Source organism: Choloepus didactylus, chromosome 1 (assembly GCF_015220235.1).
Source record: "Choloepus didactylus isolate mChoDid1 chromosome 1, mChoDid1.pri, whole genome shotgun sequence".
Lineage (NCBI taxonomy): Eukaryota > Metazoa > Chordata > Mammalia > Pilosa > Megalonychidae > Choloepus > Choloepus didactylus.
The window spans coordinates 238,440,329-238,458,895 of record NC_051307.1 but is presented as its reverse complement, the minus strand read 5'-3'; the positions used below and the strand labels follow the sequence as shown (position 1 = coordinate 238,458,895).

Sequence of the window (18,567 nt, the reverse complement as noted above, 5' to 3'; positions counted from 1 at the left end):
CTGGCAGGTGGGGGTGGGGTGGTTACTACTGGCTCTAGTGTGTAGAGGGGCAAGGGATGCAGCTAAACATCTGACAGTGCACAGGACAGCCCCCCACCACAAAGAATTATCCTGCCCAAAATGTCAGTAGTGCTTGGGTGGGAAACCCAGTGTAAAGGAAGAGAAGGAAACCTTCAGGAACTTACACTCAGGGTGGGGGAGGGAGAGAAAATCAGATGAAAACTACAACATAAGATAGAAGAAGGTTGGGCCACATGCTCTGGGCTAGTTCTACTGGTCTGGCTGGACCACTTCCCCAGGATGTTAGTACAGGGTACTTGTGAAAGGGCTCAGTGGCCGTGACTTTGAAAAATAGTCGGTTAGAGAAGGTTAAACACATTTCTTTAGTGCAAGGCTGCTCCTTGTCTTTAATACAGTGATGTGCATTGCAACTTTTCAACGGGGAGAGAATGAAGCATTTCCAACATTATCTGAGAAGTTGAGAGACCAAGTTCATTTTCAGTCGGTGGGCTGCAATTTGAGGAATGCTAAGATAGGCAATCTTAGCACTACAAAAGAGTTTCTTATTCACGATCAGTAATGTTCTCTTGCCTGTGCCTTTTCAGAGCCAGGCAGGGAGGAGACTTCTTCCTTAAGAAGTACAGGAGATGGCGCCATTGGTTTCCATGTGGGGACTGGCACCAGCATAGTGGAAGTGGAAGAAGGAGGAAGAAGAAGGGAGTGAAGGAGAGCCAGTGGGAAGGGATGGGGAGGATCCCTGATTCCAAGTCTTCTGGGTCCCATCAGGTCCTGTGACCTCCCCATACATTCTGTACATGGAATGGGATGAGGAAGTTGCCCTTTGCTTTTACGTACAGTTAATACTCTTAGGATGTCATGAGAGATGTTGGGAATGCACAACATTTTGAAATGGAAAAATTTAATGGATATGAGGCATTCTTTGAAATGGTGTCAATATTATTTCTCCTTCTAATCAACAACATGTTCGGAGTACTCTCCATGTCACCAGGCACTTTGCTGGGACTTTATAGATGAGAAAGACACCCACTTTCCTTGCACCCTTTCCAGGCATTCCAGATTATAGCGGACACAGCCAGCAATATCCTCAATGGTGTCTGAATAGCCACTCTGGCAATCTATCACAGGCAATCTGGAATTGTGGGAAAGTCTGGGAATCTAACCCCAGCTTGAACGCTAATGCAGCACAAGCCCATGGTCAAGTTCCTTATCTGGAAAATGAGAGGTTCTGTCTAGATCAGGGGTTGGCAAACTATGGCCCAAGGGTCAGATCTGGCCCATCACCTGTTTTTGTATGGCCTGTGAGTGAAAATGGTTTTTCCCTTTTTAAGTGTTTGAAAAAATTTTTTCAAAAGAATAGCACCTCATGATGCCTGAAAACTATATGAAATTCAAATTTCGGTGTCCTCCAATACGTTTTATTGGAGTACAGCCATATACATTCATTTATGTATTGTCTATGGCTGCTTTTGTGCCAGGGCAGAGTTGACTACATGCAACAGAGACCAGATGGTCTGCAAAGTCTAAAATATTTGCTTTTTGGCTCTTGACAGAAACATTGATGACCCCTGGTTGAGTTGATGAGTTTTCAAACTTTGCCGTGCATCAAAAATCACCTGAGAGCTGATTAAAGCTAGCGATACTTGGACCCCGGCCCCAGTTGGTTTGATTCCTAGATCTGGAGTGGGGTGCAGGTTTGGGTACTTTTTATCAATTTCCAGAGGTGATCTGGGTATATGCCAAAATGTGAGAGTCATTAATGGTCCAATTGAGGAATTTAAACGGCTCAGGTTGATTTTTCTCTAGGCTGTCTCTTGGAAAGCCCAGGAAGCCCATCTGTTTCAGCAGAGTTATCTCTAAAAATTTCCTTACCTGCTAAGAAGTGATAGAGTTAAGGCTACAAGTCCCAGGGCAGTTGCTGAAGCTGGCCTGGAAATGGTGACGGGATGAGGAGATTGGGAGAATCTATTGAGTAGCCCTTGAAGAATTAAAAAATATGTAATCTGAAGAGCCCAATGGACTCTCTTCTATTTTCCATGCTGTGCCCCCTGCTTCCCACAAATCAGGGTGTTTTTTTGTTTTTTTGTTTTTTCCTACTAAAGTCAGTGTAAAGCTAGGCAGACATTTTAAAAAGAAAACTATTAGAATAACAATAATAATAACAATAAAAATCTCTGCATGTCAGGAAAAGGCATTGCCTTGGGCTCTCTTGGAAGAGCCTGGCTCTGCAAAGATTCCCCATGTCTGAGTCCTGGAGGTGTTTTTCCCTCTGTGAGAGGATTTGCCCCGAATGGCCATTTAGCGTCCTTTGAGGTTGGTCAGACTGGCAGGGAATCCTACATGGCATTTGGAAAGCAGGAAATCGAAGGCTGCTGGAGAACTTTCTCCTTATGTTTTCTTCCACAATATGTCTGTTCTGAAAGTCTTGCTCTTGTCTTCTCTCTGTATCATCCCTAAGTAATTCTACTGTTCTCTGCAAGGTCACTGTAGCTAACCACAGGAATTCACGGTTCAGTTAGACAGTCTGCCTGAAACTATGGGATTGTAAAAGGGGAAAGGGAGCCTAGAACACATGAGCTCCAACTTTCCCATGTTTCAGATGGGAAATCTGAGGCTTAGAGAAGCAAAGTGTCTTGTTCTGGCAGAGCCAGCCCTTGAATTCTGGTCCCATGATTATAAGTTGAGGGGCTGTTCTACTAAACCAGGCTGGCTGACACTTAGATCATTCAAATATCCTTCAAACTATTGTAGCATATGAGAACTAGAGCATACAAAAATTTGACATGGTTTCCCCCACTAAGAGCTTGGGTTTCCGAGACCTCACTGCTTCAATATGGCATGGATTTAGGTCCCTGTTATGGTGGATCAAGCCCAAGAGGACATTTGATATGCAGGACCTACAAGCTGCAATCTGTTTCTCTCACGGACAAATTCATTTAATTTATAAATCATTGGCAGGATGGTAAGAAAATGCAGGGATTCAAACAATGCTGAGATTTGTTTCCAGCCATGAAGAACAGAGTTCAGAATCCCCTCCCACCATAAACAACTAGCAAACTAGACCAAATATATGAAATAACTATTTTCAGATGTTGGACAACAGGCAGCGCAGGACTGTGAGAGAAGGGAAAACATTACTGAACTGACTCAGTGGGTATATTTGGGGAACATTCTTCCTGGGCTCCAAGAACTCTACAAGGAGACATCCTAGCCATCTTCAAAGAGCTAAAGAGGAGTCGATATTATCCTATGTGACCCTGAAGGAAGATTCGGGACCAATTTGTTGAAATGATAGGGAAGCAGACGTTCTTCAAGACCAGAAAGAGTTCAAGTGGCCAAAAATAGAAGTGTGGGGGTTCCCCCCTCATGGTAGGAGGAATTTGGACAGGAGGTGGGATCCTGGATTGGATGACCCTGAAGGTCCCTTGCAGGGGACCTTGCATCCAGCAGAGTATGTGAGCTCCTTTGAGGTCAAGGACTGGCAGGAAATAAAGTCAAGCAATGCTCTTGGCTTTGAAAGCTCACAGCCCACAGTATTGCAGAATGGTTATCAGCAAGGGATTGGGTTTCACGCAGACCTGAGTTTGAATCCTGCCATTCACTTAGTAGCTGTCTCCCCATTCTCCACCCTCAGCTTCCTGGTCTGTAAATTGAAGATACTAATATGACTGCTTAGGATTCTTTCAACATTTGAATAGAGAAGGTTTAGCACAGCTTAGTAAATGGTAGCTACTTTTGTAATTGCCATCTCACAATGGAAGTCAGAATCTCTGACATTTTGTTCCCTGCTGAGTGCCCAAGGCATCCATGTAGCAATGGGGACAAAAGTTCCTTCTTTGCTACCATGTTCTTTAGAGCTTAGCATCTCTCCCAGGGCTGCAGGGAACACACTGGCTGTGTGCTCTGCACAACTCCAGGGGGTGCCATCCACATAACTGCTGATGTGAATGGTGCCCCCAAGGCTGTGCAGTGTGGCAGCCCTATCCCTTGCCATCAGGATCCATGATGAAAACAAAGAAACACTCTGCAAACTGAAGTCCAGCTGGATTGTATGATCAATTCATGTGGCTCTGAGAACCATGTCCTGGTTTTTAAGTATTGTGTACAGAATGGCTTTTATTTCTCTCCCAGTGGCCGCTCTTAGACTCAAATGTACTGCCAGGGATGATGGTGCATTAAGAAGAGATCAGTTCCATCTGTCACAACCCAGGGCAGATGCTCCTTCTAGAATGCACCAGTCACCAGTTAACAACTGCACACATCTTCCCAGCACAAGCCTTGCTGGGCTAGGCTTGGAGGCCTCAACTTTGGAAAGGTTTCCAAAGCTAAACTCCTTCTTCATCCTTGTTCTTGTTTCCAAATGAGGCCAAGCCTTACTAAGACCAGAATCAGGGAAAGAATGTATTTGCTCTGAAGCCGTTTCTCCTTGGCAATGCATGCATCCTTAGCAGTCCCAGCAAAAAGCAAACAGGGTTCCCAGGAAGAACAGCCTAGAAATGAAGAGCAGAGCCCCATCTGACAAAATCCATTACCTCCATGGATGTGGCTCGAAGCCCGAACACATCCCCTTGCATCTCAAACAAGGCACACTTCTTGCTGCCTGCTGCTGGCCCAGGGACATCTGGAAAAGGAAACAGAAAAGAGGGTATTTTCCTTCCAAACATCTTGGACCGTGGATGCTTGACCTCTAAGACACTTGGCATGTAGCAGAGGGAATGTGTGAGGTTCAAAGGGCTTGAGATGAATATGCCATCACTTACTGATTACCAGGAATGGAGAGGACCCATGGAAATGTGGCAAGAGTAGAAGGATGGGCCCTTCCCAATAAAAATGCAACAGGGCTTCCTTGCCAGTCTCCAGTACTGTTGCAAAATACTAAGGCTGCATCGGAAAGTTCTGCTGTGAGCGAACATCTGCTCCTTCCTGCAGCCCCCTTCCACTCCCCTTATCCACTTGTCAGTGGAATGGAATCTTCCAACGAATGTCTCTTCTCTCTCATTTATCTGTGATTTATGGATAGAGTGTGATTAAACCAAAGTTACAGGTGCAAACAAATGTTTATGCTGCCAAGTGTTTGCAGCTTGAAGCATAAATGGAAATATTTTGCTGAAACATTGGAAATCACATGAGATTTTAAAACCTGATCATTCTTTAGAGGGAGAAAAATGCATGAGATGGTTTTTATTGTTCCCAGGCAAAGGTAACCAAATTGCTCATCAATGTGGTTTTCAAGCCAGCAGCATCACCTGGGAGCTTGTCAAAAAGGCAGACCCTCAGCCCCCCCCCCCCACAGTGCCCTTTGAATCAGAATCTGCACTCTTACAAAATTCCCAGATTCATACTGCATTAAAGTTGGAGAAGCAGTGGGTTGGTATATGGATCTGCTGGGAGAGACTTACCTAACTCTCCACTGGGGGTGAGGATGACTTGGTCCATTTGTACACATTTACTAAGATTTTATCAGAAGCAGAGCTCAGGCAATTAGAAAACAAGTCATGGATCCATTAACCATTCATTGAGCATCTACTATGTGCCAGGCACAGAGGACACAAGATAAAATGCAGGCATACCTTGGAGGAACTCACAGTCTGGGGGGAGATGGAGAAGGAAACCAATGCTTATGACCTGCTGCTGGCAGTGGTAGGTTTGATGCAAGGGAAGCTGTCTGCTGTGTGGTAGAAAGTGCTAGAAAGGCATGCACTTTGGAGCCCGAGAGACCTGGATTTCAAACCCAGCTCTGCAACCTAACAGCTGCATGGGATTTGGGAAAACTGAGTACCTGTCAAATAGATACAGAGACAATGTATGTAAAGTACCTCACTAAGCACTGAAAATGGTAGCTGTTATTATTTTGCACACAAACTTTAGGAGCATAAAGGAAGGTGTAAATAAACCCATAATGGAAGTCCAAGGAGGTTTCTCAGAGGAGGTGACTTTGGATCTGGGCTGTGAAGAATGAGCAGGAGTAGAGCAGACAGAGAAGGAGGTGAAGGGAATTCCTAGCAGCTGGCAAAGACAAAAAGGGGCTGAAAGGCATGGTGGGTAGGGCCCAGCAATCTTAGCATGCTCCCTGGGACATTATGGGTCCTCTCTCCTTTTGCTTTTAAGACAGAAGCTGTTCTCATTGCTAATATTAGAATCCAACAGTGTTATTCCATGGAGGGATGTGCGAAGAAACAGTTTCCCTTCACAATACTCCTATCACCGCAAATCCCTACAGTAGTGCCTAGCTCCATACCTCCTGCTTGGTGATTACTGTTTACACATCTTCACATATGATCCTGTTTTTTCCTATCAAAAGTTACCACGTTCAGGGAGTCAGAGCCATGTTGCATGTTGTTCATATTTGTGCCTGTTCAGGGATATATTCATTGAAGAACCAGCCAACTCTCACCATCAACTCATCTCCTCAGCTGGGGAGCTGCCATTAGCAGGCAGAGCTCTCTCTCTAAAGCCACCAGCATACAATCTTGCTAACTTCTACCTCTTGTTCTCAACACCTTGAGTTCTACTAGTCGAAGTACAGTGATCCCTCCATACTTAATTTTTGAGTGATTCAAAGGTTATTTTGGGAAATATAAAATGTATGAAAAAGACTTCATCATTGCATCATTGTAAGGCTTCATGGTCTGATTGTTTCAGATATACCAGAGGCAGCATGGCGTTGGACCAGGAGAATGAGGTGGAAGCATTTCCCAATGGGGGAGCACCCTGCACTCTTCTTGAGCAATGTTGTTCCAACGAGAGGCAGAGTTAAGAGCTGCCCTACAAGGCATTAGTCCTGATGCTCAGCCTGGTTTAGCAGCAAATCCGACTGCAGGCTCAGGGTTTGGTTTAGAAATATAGGAGTGAGGCAAAGCAGGGCAGTACAGCACGGCATTTGACTGCCATGGGGCAGGGTGCCTTAGGGTGCCAATTCTGACATTTATTAGCAGTGCATCTGGAGGCAAGTTGTTTACTTGCCCAGCTTAAGTTTCAACTCTGTAAAATGAGAAAACTGGCCTGGATCAGGGAGGCCTGTTACAAAATATTTGGTGGTTGCAGAGAAGGGACTGCATGATCGAATAAAAATGGTGGCCATTGGATTCTCATGGGCTTTCCCAGAGCCTTTACAGTGCCAGCCTACTGTAGGAGCCAGAAGAGCGGGAGAGAGCAGGCAGCTTTTCCAAGCTAAGAGACCCAAGCTGTGGGGTCAGACAGGTCTGGGTTTTAGTCCCAACTCTGCCCCTTTCTTCTTCTGGACCTGGGCAAGAGGCTGTACTCTTTGAGTCTCAGTGTCTTCATCTGTTTCATGGAGATAGTAAGAATCCAACCTGCCTCATTGAGTTACTGTGAGGGTTAAATGCAATGCAGCATGGAAAGGGCTCAACACAGCACCTGCACTTATTATGCACTGCGTGTTTGCGGCTGTTACTGTTACATCTTGTGAAAAACAGTTTGCTCTCTAAGAATAAGATGTTCTCAGAAGAATGTTTTTCAGCTTCAGAATTCAGCGGGACATCAGATGAACTATTTTGCTAAGTGCACGCCCCATATACTTTCTTATTCTCTATTTTGTCTCATGTATATAAATGTTGTGTGACTAGACCAAAAAAAAAAAGTAAAAAAAAAAAAAAAGGCTTTCCTTCCAGCTCCTACATATGTTCCATACTTAACGACTAACTCATGAAGCAAAGTCATTCCCAGCCCTTTGCCCTTAAAGTGATATGCTCCCCTTCACCTGAAGAAAAGTAACATTAAAAATCACAAGCACCAAGAAAGACGAACGTCATCAAAGTGATGACAGGAGATTTGGCCATGTTGGGCCCTGACACCAATCCAAACATAAGTTCAGGAAGCCGCGACAGCCCTTGTCCCCAGTCCTGCTTCTTGGGTGGTTTCCATGGCAACAGAAGTCCGTGGGAGAGGAAAATAAGTGGTCTTTGCAAGGAAGAAATAGATTTGGGCCATCAGGCCACACTTCCAGCCAGTTTCCTGGCTGACTGCTTAACAAAATGAATAGTCGTTTGTCCACTGCGTGCCATTCACCCAGGAGCCAGACAGACCCAGCTATCTCCAACCCAGAGAAAAGGATATTGTTTATTGAGGAGAGAAAAAACAAATCTGCCAGGAACAGTGTTTAAAACGAGATACTCTGCTTTATAAACAGTAGGTTTCTCTGATGTGGACTCTGTCTCGGATGAAAGAATCTTACAACATCTCACAGTAGCTGAGAAGAGAAGAGCTTAAAAGAAACCGTCACTAAAAAAAGTGGTTTCTTGGAATGCAGCATCTACTCTGTCCTTTTTCCTAAGGGGTGGAAAAAATGTTTTGACAATTTTCTTTGGCTTAGGTTAGTGGGATGTGGTTCATTGGATGCTGTTGTGCAACTGAATTGTCTCGGGGACTTCAGAGGACTTAGATCCACCTAGGAGCTCCCTGGGGGTGCAAGGAGCAAGGGAAATGCTTCCTGGGTCTTCTCTCCCGTATAAGAGTCCACCCTTAGGTGAAGGTCAGGATAAGGTGAGCTCCAGGGGAAGTCTTAAAGGGAAAAACTTCTCCAAGAACAATGCAGGATTGAGATGAAAAGGAAATTAAAAGGGGGAATGTAATATGGAGTTAAAGGATGAGGATGGGATTTGGAACCAAAAATGTGGATTCTCCTCTCAGATCAGCTGCGTCTTCCTCGTGGAACTCAGTTTCCTCTTCTAGAAAATGGATCTTCCCTTTTTACCTCAACACAGCTGTTCTAAGCATCATTTATAATCAAAAGATTCTTTGCAAAGTGAAATAAATCATTTCCAAACTGTTAAAAAAAACTTGGAAGTAAGGCAGAAAGGTGGGTGGAATGTCTCTTTGATGTCATATGATGAGTAACAGTAAGTCTAAGTGAGGTGAAGCAACTTGCTACTATAAGACATGGAAACTGAGGCTCAAAGAGGTGAAGCCTCTTCTTCAAAAGATCCCATGGCTAGTAAGTGGTGGAGCCGGGATGTGAAACCAGGCAGGTCTTACTACAGAGCTTGGGCTCTTATTCAATCTGCTATGGCATGTTCCACCAAGGGTACGACACTTTACAGTTTGCAAAGTATATCCACATCCCTTATCTCTTTTGGTTTTCATAACAACCCTGGGGGGTAGCATTTTTCATTTTCCTCATGAGAATAGCAAGCTCATGGAACAGAAGGGGTTTGCTACCAAGTGGCAGGGAGAAAATTCATACTCATGTCTTTGGAATCCAGACCCTGTGACTTCCTATGACACTGGGAGTCTCCAGTCCCCAGGCAGCCTTGGATGAGGCTAGCCTTGACTCTGAGCACCAGTCCAGTGAGGTTCAAAGAGGCAGGGATGTGTGTGTGTAAGGGTGGGAGCTCCTGGAGGGAGACAAGGTCCAGAATTTTGGATCAAATTTTGAGCCAAATCCTTTTGTCCCAGGATTTCTACCATTTGCCCCTGTTGTGCCAAATAAACTAGAGTGTAGTTGTTCAAGGTGAGAACTTGTCTTCAAAGGCAGGTGGAGGGGCAGTGGGCAGAGGAGACAGTGAATCAGAACCACATGCAGTGCTTGGTGGGAACAAAGTGCCTGGCATTAGTTTCATGTAGACTTTAATGTCTGCTCATCCCCAGAAGCCTGAACTGACCTTAGGTAGCAGATTCTTAGGACCAGACCAGAGGAAGCTGGAGTTCACATTTGGATTCAAGTGGTGGAGATGCTTGGCTGGACAGTGGTTTGAGGGGTTACGTGTCGAAGACTGTTTTCTACAAATGGTTATCACTTAAGAAAAAACTCATAATAACCGAGATGCAGGTCTCTTCTGAGTTGATTCCCAATTCTTAATAGCTTGTTTCTATTAAGGTGACAAGTGCCCACCTCATTTGGAAATTATGTTGAACTACTTCAAAAAGGATTAATGTTGTTTAATGTCCGATGTCACTGGGCTCCCATGATGTGGTCCAACCACTTCCCCTGACCAAAATTTTCTATTTTTATATTTATTTCTATATTATCTACTATTGCTACCCAGATCGTCTTTCCAGCCACCTGGACTTGTTGTAGTTCTCCTAAATACACATCGGGGTTTTTGCTGATGCTTATTTAAATCTCAGAGAGTTTCAACCCCATCCATTCTTTAGGGACCAGTTTAAGGCCCATCTTTTCCTTATATAATAAAAAGAAATAGCCGAGTTAACTGAAGGGTGACCAACTGTCCCAGTTCTCCCAGGGTTGATTCAGTTCCTAGCACGCAGCACGACTTTCAGTGAGAAAACCAGGAAAGCCTGGGGCAAACTGGAACAAGTTAACCACCTTAATTAACTGAGGTTCAGAGACGTCAAATTAAAAAGTTGCAGCTGGAATGTGTTCCCAGGTGTCTCTGATTCCCAAATCTACCCTTTAATTTAACCAGCATATTATAATACCACTTGAAGAAGCTTTTTTGATAATCTGGGGCCCTCACACTTATCCTTCAAATAACTTACATAAATATAGAATTTACAAATACAACCAGTGCTAGAAAGGACACAAAGATTATGCCATGAGACTGTGCTTTCATGGGGGCATTCAGCCTGGCCTTTGTGTGTATGGAGGGCAGCGCTTCTTAAACTGCAGTGTGCATGAAGATCACGTGGGGATCCAGTTAAAATGTCTAATCTGGTTCAGCTGCTCCGGGGTGAGCCCGAGATTCCATAATTCTAATGACCTCCCAGCTGAGGCCAGTGCTCCTGGTTCCTGGCCCACACTTTGAGTTGTGAGGGGCCACGACAGTGGTTCCCAAGCCTGTCTGTGCACATAAGAATGACCTGGAGACTGTCTTGGAGACTTTCCAAGCCCAGGCCACCAATTTCACCACAGTTTCTGGGGGTGGGTGGGCAAGCCAGAAGCACCAGTAGTTTGGGAAGCCCTCCAGGTGATGCTAAGTTTGGGAATGACCACAGCTGCTCCATCTTGGACTTTACAGCTCTTAGCTCATCGGCTTAACAACTCCTTCCCAAACTCTGCTCGTAGACCATCACTCCCTACAAGGTGAGTTTTTACAGCGAGCCTGACTTTTGCTGTTGTTGTTTCTTTGTGGTCACATCTGCCCTGGTGCAAACCTGTGTGACGGCTGATGGTGTCAAACACAGCAATTCTCTCAACAGAGGGACCAAGGGGTCGCTACAGCCCTTCCTTGTTCTTTAAAGTCACTGGCTGACTCCCCTTGGGGCTCTCCCCGATGTGGAGATCTTCTGCCAGCCCTGAGGTTGAGGGGGTAACCTCATCCCCCCCCCCCCCAAAAAAAAAGCCAGCCTGAGCAGGAGCTGCCCAAGTCAGAGGTTAGATCACCCATCAGCCAGGGGTGAGAGCACTGCAGGATCCTGTCAGATGGTAGAGCCCAGTGTGGGAACATGTAAGGCCCAAATGGCTACAAGCTACATGGAAAGGATTTTTTTTTTCCTTAAGGAATATGGTCTTTTGGGGGAGTGGCCTGGCTAACAGGTCATCTCAGAAACTTGCCTGCTCAGGAACCCAAAGCCCTTGACTGGGGCCTGAACTTCTTCCATTTTTTGAAGCTCCCCAACCATTAAAAATGAATTGTCCAAACAGGGTTACAGACATTTAACATAGTAATGAGACCAGCACACTCACAAACATGACAACTGTCCCTATGTATCTTATAAAGTCTCCATTTGTGTTCCTTCCAACCCTCAGCTCACCGTCCCCCCTGTATGTCACCATCCCCAGGAATACTGGTGGACGGCGAACAAAGAGACTCTTGGGAGTCAGTTTGCTCTTAAACAGGGGGGTGACTTTTCACATCCTATTCCATAATATATATATATTTTTCTGTTTTAACCCAAAATGGATGCCTCCGTCTCTTCCTCCCTCTGATCTTATAGTACAGTTGTTGCCGAATGTTTACACTCGGGCTTCCTGCTCGCCCACTTCACAGTGATGTGCACACACTGGTCTTGGGAATCCCCAAGCTTGAGTTTTGGGTTATTTGCCAAGAAAATCCTCTTTCCCAAATATGAGATACCAGAATGGGACTTCTAGCCCCAATACTGGAGGATTCTTTCGCCTCATCTAGCATGTAGACGACTGGTTTAGAATACTGTTTCAACAAGGAGAGGCATAAGCAGATCTGGTTGCAGTGTCAGCCTCCTTATTTGAACTTCCTTTCCCCACTGGCTGATCTATGTTCTTGGCGATGACGTGGAAATCAGCCACGGAAACCACTTTGATAAAGCACCTCCTAAAAGCACAGTGAGTCTCACTCAGGCAGCTGCAAAGACCTCGTCCACGTTAGAGGCCATTTCTGGAGACAAAGTGTGGTAAAGATGTTCTTGAGGTGTATACATGTGTGCGAGTGCCCAAATGTACATTTTCCACCCCAAGACGGCTCCTTTGGCTTCTGTATTCCTCTGTCTGGACAAGCATGGGTGTGAGGAAATCCCTTCAATTTAGTCGCCCTTTTCCTGAGTTGTGTAATGAGGACGCAAATGCACAGACTAAACAAATTGATACTAGCCCTGCTGATCTAGTATTTAGCATTCTATGGATGGAAAACTTTTTGTTGTTGTTTTTAAAGACCAAGCCTATTTAAAGGCACAGAAAAGGGAAACATGGTGGGTGATGAGCTGATTGCTAGAGTGGAAAGATTTTAGAGTAAAGGGTACTTCAAGGGTAAAGATTGAATTCTCTTTCTTGTGAAATGGTTTATGTGTATTACGTTTATCCTGTGTGTCGGCAGTGACTGAAAGAGTTAGTCTGATGGATTTATCCTGCGATATTAGGAATGTCTAGTGTCCTAAAAGAAGTTTCAAATAAATGCCCAACAAAAGGATACTTTTTACTCTATACAAAACAGTAGCTTTTTGTTGTTTTTGTTTCTCAAGATAGTATTCCAGGTTCAACTCTAGGAGAATTTGCATTTGGGGCAAAATATGCCATGGTTTCCTTACTGTCCCCCTCTCTAAACACGTTTAACAAGTAAAACCAAGTTAAAATCAGGGCAACCAGGAAGGAGAAATGAACTCATGGGAGCCAAGCATGCTGTTTTGGCGCATGTGAAGCGTTAGAGGGACGTGGCATCATCTCCGACCCTTTGGGGTGGTGGTGAAAGAGGCTCTGGTGCTCCTGTATCTCCCACACCAGCTGCCCCTGAAGCCACGTCCCAAACACCATTTGGCAGGATCCCTGGCGACCACCGTTACCTCACTCCCCACCCCCTCCCTGTCCAGTTCTGGAAAACCTCCAGCCTACTCCTCCCATCACTTCCTCGAGGAGGGCTTTGAGTTTCTTAGACTACGATCCCCCTTCCCTCCCCCCACCCCATAAGCTCCTATACCATCGTGTATAACCCTTTATGGAACACTGCATATACTTGTTCAGTTCTGGCTGCCCCCAACGGGAGAGGGAATTACAAGAGACACCCCCAAGGTTGAAATCATGTGGGAACCAAAAGGGTTAATCCTGCTATGAAAACAGAGTAGAAAAAGGAAATCCATACGTGGAAAGGAAAATATAAAATGAAAGGTTTCTCTATTTAAGACCCTGCCCTCCTCGCCCAGGGCCATGGAAGGGGTACACTCATGCAAACCTGCCTTCAGAGTGGCTGAGGATGGTGGGGATTCTAAAACTGCACCCCACCCAACGGTGGAGCCCACCCTTAACTGTCTGCATGCTCCTAATTAAAAACTCAGAATGATTGCGATTGCAGTTGCCTCTGTATCCGGCATCGTCAGAAACTGAGTCTACCAATAATTTATCTCCCTTACCATGTCACTACTTGGCATAAATGGGGCAGACTTTTTTATGTGTTGGGCTAGCCAAGATAGAGGATTATCTGTCTACCTCTTTTGCTTTTTCTTCTTTCTGTCTACGTTTTTTTGATAAAAAAATTTTTACTCTTTTGTATTTTTAGCACTTTCATCAAACATAGCCAAAAGGTGATAAGACTCAAATCAGAACATTTTTCAAGGGTTTGCAACTCTGGGAAAGGTCTGGCATGAGGGACATTTGGAAAGAAGAGTATAGGAATTCTATGAAATAATTTGCATGCTCGGTTCCCTCTCTCAGTTGGTATTGGCAAGAGTCCTTGAATTTGGATGACTGGGAAATAGTCACAGAATATCTACCTTCTCTTCCAAAGGTGACGGGGCTGGGGGTACTCTGAAAATGAGGAGTACATGACAAGGCAAAAAGTTCCAATCCCTAAATTTAGTAATTGATTACTGCGCGATTGGATCTATGCAATGGTGTATGGAAAACTTAGGAAGTTGGCCGTCCTGGCTCAGGACACAGGCCCCTTTGTTTAATATTCTGTTGGTAGGGTGCAAATGACGATGACAGGGAGAAAGGAAACCAGCCTGTCTGGCTGCCAGCTTCTTGCTGATAGCCGATGTTTACATGTGGTTGTTTCCAAAGCAGGTCCACAAATCTTATGGATAAAGGACTTCACTGGATTGAAGTGATGGGATTTTTAAGACTGAACTAATATTTTCCTTTGACACCAGTTCCCTTTGAACCGGCTCCAGACACTGCCCTGGTTTACATGAATAGTGAATTGTACAGATGCAGTTGAAATCAGCAGAGGGGGCAAAATCGTTCTCTCCTATTTTTGAGAATTGGCCAAGTTTCCAGAATAGTTGGCCCATTATTTGAGGGGCTTGCTGCTTTATTAAAACAGTCTGTGGGAGGGGCCTCCTCCACCCCCTCCCCTTTCACCTTCTGACTTTTTATCCATCTTTTGAGAACACTTAAGCTCCCGAGTGTGTTCACTGTTTTCATCGACTAAGAAAAAGAATTCCTATAGGGAAGAGCTGACCTGGCATTTCTCGCCAAACCACATATTTTCAGAAGCTCCAACGCAATCTTTTTTCCCCGCAGTTTCCTTTTTTTCCTTTCTTGGATATGCCCTGCCAGCTATTTGGAAGGTGTAGTAAAGTCACTAGCCTTGCTAAGAGCCACAAGTAACCCAAGACCCCTGGGAATCTTGTCCAGAGATTTACCAAGTACTTTGGGAGAAAGTCAAGATAGAAGAAAATAAAGTCCATATAGGAAATTCTTACTTCCCCTCCCCCGTTTCCTAAATGAGAACAAGCTGTCGTGTCCCCAGGCCTAATATCTTCAGGTTACACTTGGAAATTAAAATCTAATTGGTTTCATGGTTCTTAGGTTTCTACCCTTTATGGACTCTTTCTCAACTATAAAACTGTAAACTCAAGACCTGTAATACTTACTTATATCTCCCCAGTTTTATGAGACTCTCCTGATGTTAGCAGCCTGATGCCTAAAGAATGTCTATAAGAATGTAATTTGGTGTGTGTGCGTATATATTTGTGTGCATGTGTGTTTGAATTCTTCATTTGCAGCATTACTGATCTTTCCAAGGACTGGACGTTTTTACTGGCATTGATTTTGGAAAACTGGGAGACTTAGCAAACCAAGGGGGTGAGTTTTTATTCTTGCCTACCCACCCCATCCACCACTTTAATATCATAAAAAGAAACGTGCTATGTAAATGTTTCATACTGTTATTAAAAGTCTGAAGGTCTGTTTATGCAAATGTTTCCTGCTGGGAATGTCACACCTAAATTCTTCTTAGATTAATTTATATGACAAGGGAAGCATTCACACACACACACACACACACACACACACACACACACACACACACGGAAAGGGATTTCCTTTAGCCAACATTGGTGCCTTGCACGGTAAACAACCGCTTGTGTTTTAGTACAGTGCCTTTAGCAAGTTTTCTGGCTTTAACACAAGCATCCTTCTTATAAATGACTCCCTTCTTCTCTCTTTTTTGGCTCTCATATGTGTTTAAAACTAATATTAAGTATTCTTTTTAGTTGAAATAATTAATCCTTTCCTTCATTTCTCCCCCACCATAATGTTCTAGTTCATCATACCATATAGAATTGAATTCAGCATTTGAGAAAATTGGACACCTAAGAATATCAAAGATTCTTAGAACTGAAAGAACCTTAAGGGGTATTTAGGTCAAGCTTTTCTAAGCTCAGTTTCATAAAATAGAAATTACTGGATGGCCATTCCTTTTGCAAATAATTCACCTTCAAGTTCTCACTTTTAAGAGTGCATCTAACACAATCAAAATGTAAAGTCAAATCAAGCTACTGTCCAGGAAATTATATCTCACGTAAATTTAGAAGGATTCACTTAACCACATGCCCCAGGAAAGATGCCAGATTCCTATCCACCTCTGAGCCTTCTCACGTGCAGTTCCCTCAGTTTGGACCATTTCTCTCTCTCTGCTTCGCTCTAAAAACTTCTATTTGTCCTTCAGATCCCCCTGTTGTATGGTCTTGGAAAACTCTGTACCTCACACTCCTTCGTAGCACCCATCACGGTTGTAATTATTTGGTATATAACTGTTTAATGTCTTTGTTTCCTGCTGGACTGTAAAGCTCTATGAGGGTCCCTGTGTGTCTAACCCACTGTTCTTTCAGTGCCTGGAATAACACCTTGCACTTAGTAGCTCCTCAATAAGTATTCACTTGAATAGCTTCTTTTGCAACATTTTTTGCCTTTTACTAATGCTTCTTGGCTCATCAAAAGCTAACATGTTAGATATTCTACACCCGACATTGATGCCCACAGGGGGAGTTGGTAGCAAAAAGAACTACCCTAACTTCTGTTTTCCACAACTTTAGCCCCCCATTGTCCTAGCCCTATCCTTCTGATCACCCCTTCTTTGGCTCTTGATTCTCAGCATGGTTCTCTTCTGAATGAATCTACTCAAATGGCTTCAGTTATTTCCTCCAGCTCTCACTTTCCCCTCTAAGAGTGTTTCCAACTGGAATCTCTTTGTGGGTAGCCTGATGGAACTGCCAAGCCCTTCTTTGCCATCTGAACCCCATGGCTGTCCTATGTGTGTCATATCCCTGCCCATCCAGTTACCTAGACCTGACACCTAAATCCCTGGAAACTGCCCAGGGCAAGCCGACATGGAAAGAAATGCTTACTTACTGCCTTGTGCACAGCCTGGGTTTACTCCTTGGCTTTCCCATTTCTAGTTTGTGGTGTACCCCCAGAAGGTAGGAGCTGTGCCCCAGATGGATCTTGTCTCAGCGCACCCTTGCCCCATTTGGAAAGCCAGTCTCTTCACTTTTTGGAAGATGATTGACTACAGACAGAAGATCAGACTTTCCTGGAGAAATTAAAAAAATAGCAAGTACAGGCTTCTCTATGATATTGAATATACTTGAGGGAATTATGAAAACTCAGGCCAATCTGTGAGAGCCACTCATCCTTGTAGACTTCCTGTGGCATTTCTGTTCTTGGCTCATTGCTTTGGAATATCCCTTTATCCCCTGCTGCCCTTGGAAGGATTTGATGGTATGGTGTTGGGGGACACCACTCATATTGCAGCTTGAAGAGTTGAACCCCCTCAGCAACTTTATGCATTACCTGTGTGACTGTGGGAAAGTGATTTCTGCTCTCTGGACCTCAGTTTTCTCATCTGAGAAATGGTACATAATCCATTCTAGCTTAATGGAGTTGTTGTGAGAATCAAATACCATAATGAACATAAAATGTTTTGAAATCTGTAAAGTGCTGTAGAGATCAGGGATAATCAATATCAGATATTTATGATACCCCATGTGTTCCCTTTGTGACTTTCGCCCCTAATACAGTCTGTGTGATTATTTATTTTTCTTTAAACAAAACACTTTTAAAAAACATTTAAGTTTTAAAAAACTTTATCGCCAATGTATATAAAAATAGGAGGTAACCATAAAAATGCAAGAAATATAAAGAACTGTCATTAAATTCTAGCTTGATTCTAGTGCCTGAGGACTGCTCTCCATCTGTTTAAAGAGAAGATGAGCAAGGGTTCATGAGATGTTAAAGTTGTTTTGGCACCAGATAGAGACTTACTTCCTTCTTGACATAATCTGAAGGATGAAAGAATTGAAAAGTAAGAGAGAATCAGAATAATGTAGTTCAGTGTTGTTAATGCATGTCTGTGTACCAGATAAATTCATCTCGAGAACCAACAAATTCAGGGTCCACTCTGCTGGAATGCTCTAAATTGTATAGAGGTACAGAGGAGAGATGGTATAGAGGTACAAGGGGGAGCTGCGGATTGAATTTCGTGGATTTAATTCAAGTTGATTGTTCCTAGCTATGTAACCATGGCAATTTCCTTAATCCCTCTGGACCTTAGTTTTCTCATCTGTAAAATGGGTATGGTGTTAGATTAGGAAAACAAGTTGGGGCACAAGGCCTGACATTTGGCTGACACTTGGTGAAGAGTAGATAGATGCTTTGTGCAGGAGCATGGCCTCTGCTGTAACCATTCACATCAAGGGCAAGTCATGTTTGAAGCTTCTGGTGCTTGGGTTCTGAAGGACGAAGGGAATGACTGATAAAACTGAGGAGAAAACCTGGCCATTTTTCTACTAGCAAAGTAGAGAAGAGAATTCAAATGAAAAATTGGACCATTCAGACTTTCAAAAGAAGGAAAATATCAACCAAGCAAAACTTTGACTTATCCACTCTGTCCAAAGAGGATTCTCGGTCATCGTGGTGTCAAGTGCTTGGCAAAAATTAAA

General features: G+C 43.9%; 1 protein-coding gene across 1 annotated transcript in view; it reads right to left on the bottom strand.

Moving 5' to 3' along the window:
- LMCD1 (LIM and cysteine rich domains 1) overlaps nt 1–18,567 on the bottom strand; it is a 63,335-nt gene that overhangs the window by 30,071 nt on the left and 14,697 nt on the right. Inside the window, exon 2 of the mRNA XM_037800891.1 lies at nt 4,551–4,639. Coding sequence (XP_037656819.1) covers nt 4,551–4,639 — 89 coding nt within the window. The remainder of the gene's footprint in view (nt 1–4,550; nt 4,640–18,567) is intronic.